At 44.5% G+C, this 13,411-nt stretch overlaps 1 protein-coding gene across 2 annotated transcripts in view; it reads right to left on the minus strand.

Moving 5' to 3' along the window:
* ascc3 (activating signal cointegrator 1 complex subunit 3) overlaps positions 1 to 13,411 on the minus strand; it is a 246,923-nt gene that overhangs the window by 154,162 nt on the left and 79,350 nt on the right. For both annotated transcript variants that reach the window (XM_079276288.1, XM_079276289.1), the window contains exon 9: positions 125 to 328. In XM_079276288.1, coding sequence (XP_079132414.1) covers positions 125 to 328 — 204 coding nt within the window. The remainder of the gene's footprint in view (positions 1 to 124; positions 329 to 13,411) is intronic.

Genomic DNA, 13,411 nt, shown 5'->3' on the forward strand with positions numbered 1-13,411 from the left:
CTCTGACTCTGTACATCAGACGTCTCAGAAGTACCTCCTCACATGTAGGAACACTAGAGGTGGTAGAACGAGCGGTGTTGTATGGTGTCCCTAGATTGTGTGCTGGTCTGTGTCAGCGTCAGACCTTGAATTCATCCTTCTTGATGACGCCCCCGGGCTGCAGGTGCTGGTGGATCTCGTGAAGGACCGCCAGCATGGCGATGTTGGTCTTGCCGGCGCCAGTTGGAGCGCAGATGAGAAGGTTCTCGTTGGTGTTGTAGGCCGTCTCAAAGACCAGGGACTGGATCCTGTTCAGACGCTTCATCCCCTTGAACACCAGCTGGGCGATCTGAGCGAACAAAGGATGAAGAAGAGTAAACGCATCATTGCAATGTACTCATCATACAAAACCCTGGAATGGATATCATGTAGTAATCAAGCTGTATTTGTGATATACGTTTACAGGGCACATCTAAATAAAGGTAGAACAGAGTAATGAAGAACATAAAACAATACATATACGCCTCCAAGAGAGGAATACAAAAAATACAGACACGGCCCCAAAATAACGCTAAGATAGGCCAAAATACAAAGCTTATGTAGAAACACCCCAACGGCAGACAGGGGTGTTGCTGGCCCTGGGGTGACGCCAGACGCAGGGGAGGAAGTAGTTTGTAGAAGTAGGAGGAAGTCCCTCCTCCCCGGCTTCTGCCGTCGCAGAGCCGGGGAGGAGGGGCCAACTTTGAATGATGTGTTCACATACCGCAATTGAGAAAATAAAACATTGAATTGATTATCAAAATTGCTGTGTGCTGTGAACTAGGGCTGCACGATTACAGAGAAATGATCAATATTAATATCGCGATTATTAATCACCATCATTCATCGATTTCCGACAACGTGCATTCACCTTCATGTTGTGCTTGATTCCTGCTAATTGTACTAATTACTAAGTACTAATTGAATAGTGTGTGCAGCCCTCTTTGAACTACGGGGTAATGTCACCAGTACTGAGCTGCCCACTGGAGACAGAAGCACACTGCAGACTCTTCTACCAGCTGTGCTGACATGTACACAGCCAGGCATCACTTACAGAGTGTGTGACCATGTATGAAGTGACTGCACAGAGGAGCAGCAGGAGGCATGGAGGAAGGAAGTGTGTGTGGAGGATCAGCTGTCAGTCAGGCTGCCTGCTGCCTGCCTTCACTATGGCAACAGAGTGGGGCTGATGGCCCTCAATCTCACACTGCCTCTGATAAGGAGCGAGATGGCCACTGTGAAGGACAGTGCCCCCCCCCCACACACACACGAGGGTGAAAACATACAGCTACTGCACAGGTGAATTATGGGTAAGGTTCAAAACAACTCGTTGAGATAATATTGAATGGACATTAGCTGGGACTCCTTCCTTCAGGTTCATTTGTGTTGAAGCAGAGAGAAGATCAAGCAGAAGGAGCGTAGTGTTCCCTGCTCACAGCATGCAGCTCCCAGAGAAACATTGTTCTCAGAGGCAAACAAGCCGCTGGTGTCCCTCCAATAACCACCTTCTAAAAGGGATTGTTTGCAGTGAAAGTGGATCCTAAAACCTTCAGCTGTATTATTGTATTTGTGATTCTATCATCCGTATTTTCTCTCTTCTCAAGCATACTGCACACATGGATCCCAAACATGTGATCTCCTGTTTGCGTTTGCGGAAGCATAGATGAGTGCAAACTGTGTGAAGTGATTCAACAACACTTCAGGTTCAACAGTAACAACATAAGGAGCTGATTTGTTATATTTCTGAGATATAAACTTTGAATCAATATGTGCTTTCATCAATTCCTCTAATGAGAAGATATGGATGTGACTTTCTCTCTTTAAATATTTGTCATTTCCTATCGACGCGTACCCTTTGCTGTTCAATCAGACCAACCGGAGGACATTGATGAACACCACCCGTTCCCTCTGGAGGTGCTCTGCTACAGTGGAGGCCTGTGACGGTGTGAGGCAGAGCGACACACAAGCAGGAAACACAAAGCGGTGGAAGGGTATCTTTGATTCCTCCTGTGGAGAACTAGCGGCCGGTAGAATCTCATACACTAGAGGTCACTGTAGTTCCAGCTGTGTTCTCTACCTCCAGATCTGGTTTGGATGTTTTCTCCATCAGTGTAGCCTTTCTGCACTTCCACATCTCTCCCAGTGAAGCTAGCTGCAGATGCCTTTAGCTTAGACAGCAGTATTATTTATTCAAGGATTCATTAGTATGTCATCACTTTCCCCTTCCCCTCGTTTCGCTCCAACACTCATAGAAAGAAATAATTAAAGAGTGCATGTCAGCCGAGGATATGCGGGGTGCTGTTCAGAGGCTGGCCCCACAGCCCAGCAGGGGAAAGAGGTTATTAATGCACCAAAGAGCAACTTTATTAGAGTCCACTTAAGCTGGAAGGAGTGCAGGGCGGCTGTGATTGCAGCTAGGTGCCGTGTGGGCCGGAGGGCTTCTGATGAGCAGCTTGGAACACCCACTGATCTTTACACTGTGGTAGTCTGGCTGTTTTGACTGCTGATTAACAGCAATACCCACTGCCAGCAATTCAACTGATTTACAGAAAGAAGAGTCAAACTCACAATGTGTGCATAGTCACAAGAAGTTGGCTACATGTGCATGTGATATCCCTGCTGAGACAACAGCTCCACTGGCTAATGCAAAATAGATTACAGCCACACAAAGCGCTCCAGTTCTGTCCAAATATCATCTGAACAGATGCAAATTCAAACAGCTCATGTTTTTTAAATGATCACACCATTGCTTATGCCACTGGTAGATTTGGGTTGCATTTTGCCACCACTTTTAGAGACCTTGTAACTGTGCCAGTTCTATGTCTGGACCTTGACAAAGGTTGATCACTAAGAAGGACAGAAGGGTTGGACACACATTTGTGTTAGCTGAGAGCAACAATAGTAACGGGACCTGTACAGGGACTCATCTGCTGTCCAAGAACCAAGTGAAGCCAGTAGTGGAAGTGTGTTAAAGCTGCATTCTCTCTAGTGTCCACCAGGGGGCGACTCCTCTGGTTGTATAGAAGTCTATGAGAAAATGACTCTACTTCTCTCTTGATTTATTACCTCAGTAAAGATTGTAAACACTCGAGGCTTCAAAACCAGTCTACAAACCAATGGGTGACGTCATGGTGACTACGTCCACTTCTTATATCCTGTCTGTGATTCAGAAGAGAAATGTCAGCAGTCTCAGAATGACCCTGTACACAGAAAGAGTCGTGCAGATAGTTACATGGGTCCTGCTTCTCATCAGATCCTGTTGATTTGAGACTCGCTGCTCCTCCTAAAACATTCTGTAAGCTCCGAGCAGAGAGAGTTAGCCCAGAGTCCTGATTTCTATTTATGTGTGATTAATGCCATGTAATTATCAATAGACGGCTCATTTACTTAACGGACGTATTTGGAGCAGAAATCAGCTGCTTGCAGAGGGAACACAGTGCACTCTACCCGGAACCCGACTGAACCAGCTCCGCTACAGTATGATGTCACTGAAGCGCACTCTCTTCATAATGACTGCACGGCTTCTTCTACTCTGTCTGAACACGGATGTGATTCCAGTCTCCTCCATTCTACGCAATTATTTCCCCCAAGGCCAACTCCACTGAGCTCCTACTTATAAATATTCATTTCTGAATTATGGACCACTGAGCTCCAGCCTATTTTGCGAGGCTTCTGCACACTCATTCCTGTGACCAGAGAGGCACAACAATCACTTGAGCGGCTGGCCCTCATTTTGATTTATCGACTTTGTCTGTTTGTAAGGAAAAGCCAGTGTCCCCACCCCCCTGAAACATGCTAATTCATGTAAATGTATGCCTGCCCCAGTATTCACCTTGGGGTAAAGCATACATGTTGTAAATAGAAAGTTGCCATCATTTAATGATCTTTGGAAATCTTCAGTGCTTTTTTATTCTCTCCTTAAAACCTCTCCGGCTTCATTCTTATGGTAATGTATGCACACATATCCTCCAATTGGAGATCCAGCTGTGCCTGCCAAAATGTGTCTAGAGGGTGTGATGTCAGTGTTGTGGGGAGGTAGTTCCCGTCCTGCAATGGGCATGATGCTATACTGTGTATGGACCAGTGGCGGGCCGTGCATTTCATACCTGGGCCTTCACTGCTGGTCCTGCAGCTGAAATACCACCTTATAACCACATTGTGGCGCCACAGCTCATTTTTAAGGCTGTAACTATGTACGTCTTCGTATTAAACCGTTCGGTACGAGTCGTTTGAATAACGCTCGAGCATTTAGAGAATGCAAAAACCTAAATTCAGGAAAATATAATGTTCTCAGCTGGTCTGGCTGTGGGATCCACCGTCATTCCTTAATGACAAGCCGCGACCCAAAGACATTATCATAGGATTTTACTTTCACAACATGAATGTTGAACGTACTGCTCTGCAGTGTCTTTCCTCCTCTCAGCACTCTCTGTCATGGTGTAGCTCAACTCAGTCAGAATGCATTTTGATTGGCTGAACTGCATCACGTGATGTGATTCACTACCCATCAGCCTCTGCTGGCTGTTAAGTTTCGTTTCACGAAAGTCACGTGCTCGCCCACTGACCAATCACAGCGCACTCTTCACCTAGCGGGAAAGCTACAGATGAACACTGAGCGGCATGTAATGCTGACATCATTATAGGCCGGCTAGCGGCCGCTGACACGTCAAAGAATACGCCCAACATGTCAAACTAAAGATCTGATTGGTTGAACACTATGACAATCAACAATATCGTCCCCATGTACTTTAATCTGCACTGGCTGCAGGTGAGAGTCTGCAGGCCTCTGGCTCTGTTCTACCCAGAGACACAGAGGTGAGATCTGATTGGATAAAAGCTCTACTTAAAACAAGCTGCACTGGAAGCAGAGCAACTGAGGAAGACAGGAGCTGTGCAATGAGAACATAAGATAATGGGAAAAATATTTGTATAAATTACAATACATGTAGTGTATTTAAGAAAAGTTATTAAATTGTAAAATAGATATATATATATTTTTTTTTAAATATAAATAGCTTTGTGATTCTGTTTAGGCCAGCAGAGAAGGCCTTGCAGGCCCTGACGGCCCGCCACTGGTATGGACCTATATGTTGACATAGAGGTCCAACCCTGCTTAGCTAAAGTCTTGCTCATCAAGAGCTGCAGAGGATCTGGTGGTAAAAGTGCACTGATGGTGTCCAGCTCTTCAGTGGCCCACGGTGCTCCTACTATGTGGTGCAGGGAAGTGGGGCTCGTTATTTGAAAATCCCTTTGTTAGTTTTGAAAAACAACACATAATTGACAATTGGTTTGGAAACACCAGCAAACATCGAATGCCTGTAAAACTGGTATTTGGATCGACCTTTAACAAACTTCTTAAGAGGTGCAGCATCAGAGATTGAGATCATTTGATTTGACTTACGTGCACTTAAAGCATGCACAGCCGGTACGGCTATGTCAGCAAAGCACAGATAAGCTCTGATAGCAACACACACAGAGGGAGAGTGACGTCATTCTTAGCTCAGGTAGACATTACTCCTCTATATATCTATATACACTCACCGGCCACTTTATTAGGTACACCTTGCTAGTACCGGGTTGGACCCCTTTTGCCTTCAGAACTGCCTGAATTCTTCGTAGCAGAGATTCAACAAGGTGATGGAAAGATTCCTCACACATTTTGCTCCATATTGACATGATCGCATCACATCCATGATGAGAATCTCCTGTTCCACCACATCCCAAAGGTGCTCTGTTGGATTGAGATGTGGCGACTGTGGAGGCCATTGGAGTACAGTGAACTCATCGTCATGTTCAAGAAACAGTTTGAGATGATTTGAGCTTTGTGACATGGTGCACTATCCTGCTGGAGGTAGCGTCAGAAGATGGGTCCACTGTGGTGATAAAGGGATGGACACGGTCAGCAACAGTACTCCGGTAATCATGGCGTTTAAACCATGCTCAATTGGTACGAAGAGGCCCAAAGTGTGCCAAGAAAATATCCCCCCCCACCACCAGCAGCCTGAACCGTTGATACAAGGCAGGATGGATCCATGCTTTCATGTTGTTTACGACACATTCTGACCCTACCATCTGAATGTCGCAGCTGAAATGGAGACTCATCAGACCAGCAACGTTTTTCAATCTTCTATTGTCACATGTTGGTGAGCCTGTGGCCTCAGTTTCCTGTTGTTAGCTGACCTGGTGTAGTCTCTGTTGCTGGTGGTGTAGTCTCGGCTGCTTCAAGGTTCCACATGTTGTGCGTTCAGAGATGGTATTCTGCATACCGTGGTAGCAGTGGTGTACAGTAACGAAGTAGAAACACTTCGTTACTGTACTTAAGTCGTTTTTTTGGATATCTGTACTTTACTTTGCTACTTATATTTCTGTTGACTTACTTTTACTTCACTACATTTTGCAAAGAAAACTGATACTTTTACTCCGATACATTTCCCCTGAAACCTTCGTTACTCGCCACAAAATCAAATCTATCTTTAGAAAGAAAATGAATCATGAGACCAGCGTCGGGGACTGTGGTGGAACACAGACTGCAAGCAAGCAGGTTTGGTGAAGCTGGGCCTGGATAAAGGCGGAGCTGGGCCTGGATAAAGGCGGAGCTGGGCCTGGATAAAGGCGGAGCTGGGCCTGGATAAAGGCGGAGCTGGGCCTGGATAAAGGCGGAGCTGGGTCTGGGTAAAGGCGGAGCTGGGTCTGGGTAAAGGCGGCGCTGGGCCTTGATAAAGGCGGAGCTGGGCCTGGATAAAGGCGGAGCTGGGTCTGGATAAAGGCGGAGCTGGGCCTGGATAAAGGTGGAGGTCTAAACAGACGTGAGTAGAGCTTCCTGCTGTCACAGTATTTTAAACACATTGATATTCAGGGTATGATGAATGCAGCCTCTGCTCCAAGGAGATGAACTACAGCAACAAGGGCTCACGTGTCCTCATCACACTGTTCACTGTGACGACCACAGCCAGTGGACTAACAGGCCCAACAGTCCCACGCTGCTCTCAAGCACCATGAAGTAATGAGGGTTAAGGTGCCTGTACCTTCATTTCAGCGGGTTAATTTAAATAATTTAACTGGATTGAATGCATATTAATTGCAAACATAAGATAGGCCACAATTCTAACAAATGTACAGTAAGAGTAGAAGTTAATATGAAGCCGTACAGTAACAGGGTTCAATGAAAACTAATCACTTTCTCTGTACAGGCGATGGTTCTCGCTACTCTTGCTGTCTTTGTTTTTATTTGACCAAGACTTTTGAAAATGAGACCTCGGTCTCTATTCATTTTTATTAATAATAGAGCTGAAATACATGACTATTAATGACTGAATAATATTAGTTTTTTGCTGAAAGTAAATGTCTTCTCACTTAATTTTCTTCTCAGAATACACCAGAATGCTACATTTTAAACCTCATATTTAAGATAAATTTTGATATTTGAGTCATGTTGTGCATGATCAGATGGAGTTATGATGGTAGCAGTCGCCCAATTGCAGATTCGGCTTGAGCAAAACCTTTGCCTATTGTGTTCAAATCAGGCCATAGGAGTTTACAAGGCAGGCGTCCTTTCTCTAAACACTGACCTGATGCATCAAGTGGATATGTTTTGATGAACATAATATTATGCATTGGCCTCTACATCCTCTAGTCCAGGGATTCCCAAAGTGGGGTGCGCGCACCCCTGGGGGTGCGCGAGCTGCCTCTAGGGGGTGCGCGAGAGGAAAAGTGTAATGGCGGTCTGATGGTGTAATAATATTAAATATAAAAAAAAAATGTAATTTTAATTTAAAAGCTGTCAGGTGGGACATCTGAAGCTATCAGTCGTAAAAGAGGAGAGGGACAGCGAGAGAGAGAGGAATCGGAGGCGAGGGGAACGGAGAGGTGCGTTGGGGAGAGACCGGGAGAAGAAATCGAGCCAGAGTCAGAGGAAGATGAGACGGAGGAGACCGAAAAGGAGGAAGGGATAGCACAGACAAATCGGGAGCACATCGGCCCATCGCGGAGTCAAGGTGAAAGAAGAGGAAACGAGAGTGAGCATCAGACTGGGAAAAAAAGAGGAAATATGATGAAAAGTATGTGTGTCTGGGCTTCACTTGGATTGGCAACGCAGATTCCACAAAGCCACAGTGCGTGGTGTGCAGTGAGGTTCTGGCTGACAGTCTGAAGCTCTTATTTACGTCACCACCTGAATACCAAGCATGCCAGTGCAAGTCAAAAGCCCCTTACATTCTTTATATCGAAATTGGAGGAGTTACAAAACAGCCAAAAACAACTGGAGTCTCATTCATGTGTTGGTCTATAAATGACGCACTACGGGCTTCATATCTGGTCACAGAATAGCGAGAAAGGGGCTACCGCACACAATCGCCGAAGACGTGAGCTTGCCAGCTGCCAGAGAGATGGTGGAATGTATGATTGGGGAGAAAGAAGCAAAAAAGTTGTGCATGATCCCGGTGTCCAACAACACTGTGTCGCTCCGCATCGATGCTTTGTCCGAAGACATCCTGGCTTCATTAGTCGGTCATTAATTGTAAATTAAATGTGATAATCTGCCTCTGAGCCTGTGCGTGTGTCCTCGCGATCCGTATTGCTCTTTAAAAGTGACGCCTTGTGTAACTGAAAGTTATTGAAACTTTGTTGCAGTGTTTCAGGGCGTTTTCACACCTTCAGTTCTTTGCTTTGTTCTGATTCAGGGATTAATATGATACAATGTTGCAGTTGCTCCTTTGTTCGGTTTGTGTTCACACTGCAACATTTAACAGCGGACTAAATATTGTAAACAAATGCCACGCGCGAGCAAACTGTTCTCTCATTGGTCCGATTATTATGCGGCTATGAAGGCTTAAAAGGCTCTGTTGCTTCTTTTTTTTTTTTTTTTTTTAAGGGGGGGGGGGGGTGCGCGAACCCGGTCAGGATGTAGAAGGGGGTGCGCGGCCTAAAAAGTTTGGGAACCGCTGCTCTAGTCTAATGAGCAGACTTATAAACCCACTGTTACAACTCCTTCATAGTGTCATATTGCTTTTCGGAGAATTATGATGATAAGTTCATAGTAGATGCAAAAGTATACTTATGTACAATATATTATGTTGAACATTGTTGGTCCTGGATGGATCACAGCCAACCCAATTATGTTCAACACAGCTCCATGTCCTTGGTCATGGTGCCACAGCACTTAAAGGAATAAACTTCATCATTCTCAAAATTCTGACCCTTTGCTTTTTTATTAACAGCATTTACTTGTACTTTTACTTTCAATACTTAAGTACATTTAATATCAGAAAATTACTTTTGATACTTAAGTACAATAAATATCAGATACTTTAAGACTTTTACTCAAGTAGTATTCTAATAGGTGACTTTTTACTGGAGTAGTTTTCCAGTAAGGTATCTTTACTCTTACTCAAGTATGGCTTTTGGGTACTTTATACACCACTGCGTGGTAGTAACGAGTGGTTATTTGAGTTACTGTTGGATTTCTATCATCTCCAATCACTCTGCCCATTGTCCTCGGACCTCTGACATCAACAAGGCATTTTGGTCCACACAACTGCCGCTCACTGGACATTTTCTCTTTTTCGGACCATTCTCTGTAAACGCTAGAGATGGTTGTGTGTGAAAATCCCAGTAGATCAGCAGTTTGAAATACTCAGACCAGCCCGTCTGGCACCAGCAACCACACGTTCAAAGTCACTGAAATCCCCTTTCTTCCCCATTCTGATGCTCACTTTGAACTTCAGCAAGTTGTCTTCACCACGTCTAGAGGCCTAAAGGCATTGAGCTGCTGCCATGTGATTGGCTGATTAGCTATTTGTGTTAACAAGCAATTGAACCGGTGTGCCTCATAAAGTGTCCGCTGAGTGTACATCGTCATACAGCAGAAGTCATATCGTGCTCCTTTAAGCTGCCATCATGCACACTTCAATAATCAGTAACCAGTAATCACATGTGATCGAACATATCACCAATGGGCAGAGGTTAAATGTTTCTATTAGAGAGAATGAGATGAATCTTGTGATGGTTATGTTCCGTGTGAGAGGAGTGGACCTTGATGGTAAGTCCTGAGGGAGTTGTTTGTGCTTCACATAGACAGGAAGTTCATTAAGTTGACAGGAAGAGAATACGCATCCAGAGACAACAGGCTGTTTTCTCTTCTCTCAAGATACAGCTCTGAACTATACGACTCCAGCAGCTTCGTGTTGTCTTACAATCACATCCCTCTACAGCAGGGTATTACATTACATCTCCAAAAGGTCCCGATTGAGAAAGTCTCCTCGTGCAGAGATATTACATTCCTATAATATCTAACTTGCACTATTTAGTGCCATATCTATATTCAAGACGCCTAGTAGTAACAACGTCTCTGTGTAGTCAACAAATAAAGAAAGTACACATCAATTATATTTTAACAATTATTATTCTCACTTTTCAAATTTAACTGGATGGATTATAAATACATAAATAAATGTTCTTCTCATTTCAAGTACAATAATAGCTGGATTAAAGAAGAACTGACAGAAAGCTTTTGAATCTGCATCTTAAAATAAAGTAATTCATTTTAGAAAAATGTATTTCACTGAATTGTCCTGCAGCTTTAAATTCAGTTCATTCAGGTGTGAAGTGATGTCAATCAAAAAGACACAATATTTTATTTTTCTCATCTTCTGACAAGAGAAATGAGTGAGCAGGACTTTATGTGTGGTTATTAACACTTGTTCAGCTCTATCCTCTCTGGTAACATCATTGGACAGTGAACTAACGTGTTAGGATTCTGATCATATTGGGCTCTTGGGTTGATTTTCTGTGACTTCATTTAGATGTGAGTGGGTACGTTTGTTCAGAAGAGACATACTGCTTTTAAACTGCCCGTGGGAAGAATTCACTTATGCGAGTCTGTCCATTCTTGGTTCAAGACTCTCTGAATACTTTTCTCTTGTGAAATGACTTCTCTAACTCAGTGGTCCCCAACCCCCGGGTACCGGGTCGCGGGTCATTTGCTACCGGGTCGCACAGAAAGAATAAATAACTTTTTTTCATTTGATTGATTATCAGAGTCGGAAAGATATTTTATTTTGAAAAATGACGGATTCTCTCCCAATTACATGCGCCTGTCCCTCTTAACACATGTCAAGACGCTTGTCACGTGATACGTTACCGCCGAGTGGACAGAGGGATATTTGACGTGTTTCAAACATTAGCAGGGATTTTGGAAGAGACTGAGCCTGGACCTTGATTCTCCCAGCTGGTGCACGATCACCTGTCTTTGCTTTTAAAAGAGTTTGAGCGTTACTTCCCAACCACAAAAGACCCACGAACTGCCAAGGAATGGATCCGCGACCCATTTGTAAACAAACCAGGTGAATCGAGCTGATCCGTGCCAGAGGAAGATCAGCTGCTGGAGCTTGAAAATGACGGCGGCCTTAAAAGTATGTTTGAGACAACAACTCTGCCTGTTTTGGATTAAAATCAAGGCTGAATATCAGAGATCGCCACAAAAGCACTCAAAACATTGCTTCCATTTCCAACCTCCTATCTCTGTGACGCTGGATTTTCTGCGGTAACTATAATCAAGACAAAATGACGGAGTAGACCGGACATACACAACACACTTCGGGTGTCATTGTCTCCCATTACCCCCAGATGGGACCGTCTCGTTCAGCGTCATGGTGAGTTGTATTTTTTATGCATTTTTTATTTGTTTTCACGCCGGTCGTATTATTTTATTTCGTCGTGTTCATCCGACACACCGTGAATGCCGGTGTTACGTCCCTACTGGTTTCTGAACCTACTGGTTTCTGCTCCTGGCGCAGCAGCTGTTTTCTGTCATGTCGCCAGATTCGTCAAACATTCACAAACCTATTGCTGGAGATCTATAAACCACATCTCATATTCATTACGCGGATTATGATTGTATAAATGAGCACTACATCACTGTGAGTAAGTGGCAGATCGCGTAGCACGACCGTCTTTGGGTTTATTTTGCGCGACAGAGTTTGAATCCAGGTTGTTGCGATCTTTCCATTAATATATTTTCTTCAATGTATTTCTTCATACATGGCTGTGATGTAGTGCTCACTTTGTAATCCGCGTCATGAATATGAGATGTGGTTTATAGATCTCCAGCAACATTTGTAGGAACCAGTCGGTTCAGAAACCAGTAGGGACGTAACACCGGTCCGTGGAAATATTTTCGAAACCGGTCCGTGACGCAAAAAAGGTTGGGGACCCCTGCTCTAACTCACTTAATAATGTTCCTGCTCTGCGATCTCTCTCCTCGTGTGTCACGGTGTATGAACATCTCACTCGAGTCAGGAAACTTGTCAGAATGCCCATATTTGATTGGCTGAGCTGCATCAGGTGATGTGATTCACAACGCATTGGTCGGTGCGTTTTCTGCACCGCTGACCGAGTGCCGTAAATGCTGGAAAAGCTGCGCCGGTTAAAATAGAAGCACTCCGTCAAAATGTAATAATTCTGAATTATCTATCGGTTTTAGGTCCTGGGTCCGGATCTGGACCGTGGTCCGCCTATTAGTGACCCCTGGTCTACAACAAGGACCAGTTATGACAAAAAACTTGCTGCTTAACTGCAAATCAATCCACATCATTGCAGCTGAATGATCCCGGCTGCATTCAGCCAAAAGCATCCCACATTTATGGCGAGGCCCCAGCATTTAAAACATGGAGCGAAAGCTCTGCAGAGCCCAGCTGGCTATTATAGGACCATACACATCTGTGGTCAACCTTTCAGCAGCGGAGTTAAATACAATTTTTAATGAGAGCAGCTGTTGGAGTCTGGGGCAGAACCAATCTCTAACAGCCAGCTGGCAGGACAGTTTGTGGACGATGAAGATACTGGAGCGATGAGCGATCGGTGGCTGTATATGAGAAGATTGAGTGCTTCTGCAGAAAGAGATGCACGCAGCAGACAGAGCGAGTTAGCTTAGTATGCCGCCTATAAAGTGGAAGCACAACCAACTGTGTAGATAAGAAGATGCCCATCATCCCATCTTGGGCCAACGCTGAGTGGGATGGAAGCTGAAAGGCTCATTAACACTGCAGATATACTGCCTACAGCCATATGGGCAAACTGGGAGGACTGGGAGTATCCCACCAGTCCACCAGCCACTTAAAGCGCCCTAATTGGGCCCACATAGATCACACTAACGATTCGACAGCTAAACACCAGTGTCCATATCCGTTGGCCTCCCAGGTTGTAGGTTTGATGGTGAACAGAGACGAGCAGCCACCATATTAAATGTGCTGTTATTGTGTGTTTACTGTATGAGTCACTACAGGAGCTCCTAAACTAATTAAATTCCTCTGTGAATCGGTAATGGGAAGCTAAGAGATATAATTGTTGTCATTTTGATGCCGTCATTTTAATTACTTTCTGGTTCCATTTCATTCCA

Source organism: Melanostigma gelatinosum, assembly GCF_949748355.1.
Source record: "Melanostigma gelatinosum genome assembly, chromosome: 9".
NCBI lineage: Eukaryota > Metazoa > Chordata > Actinopteri > Perciformes > Zoarcidae > Melanostigma > Melanostigma gelatinosum.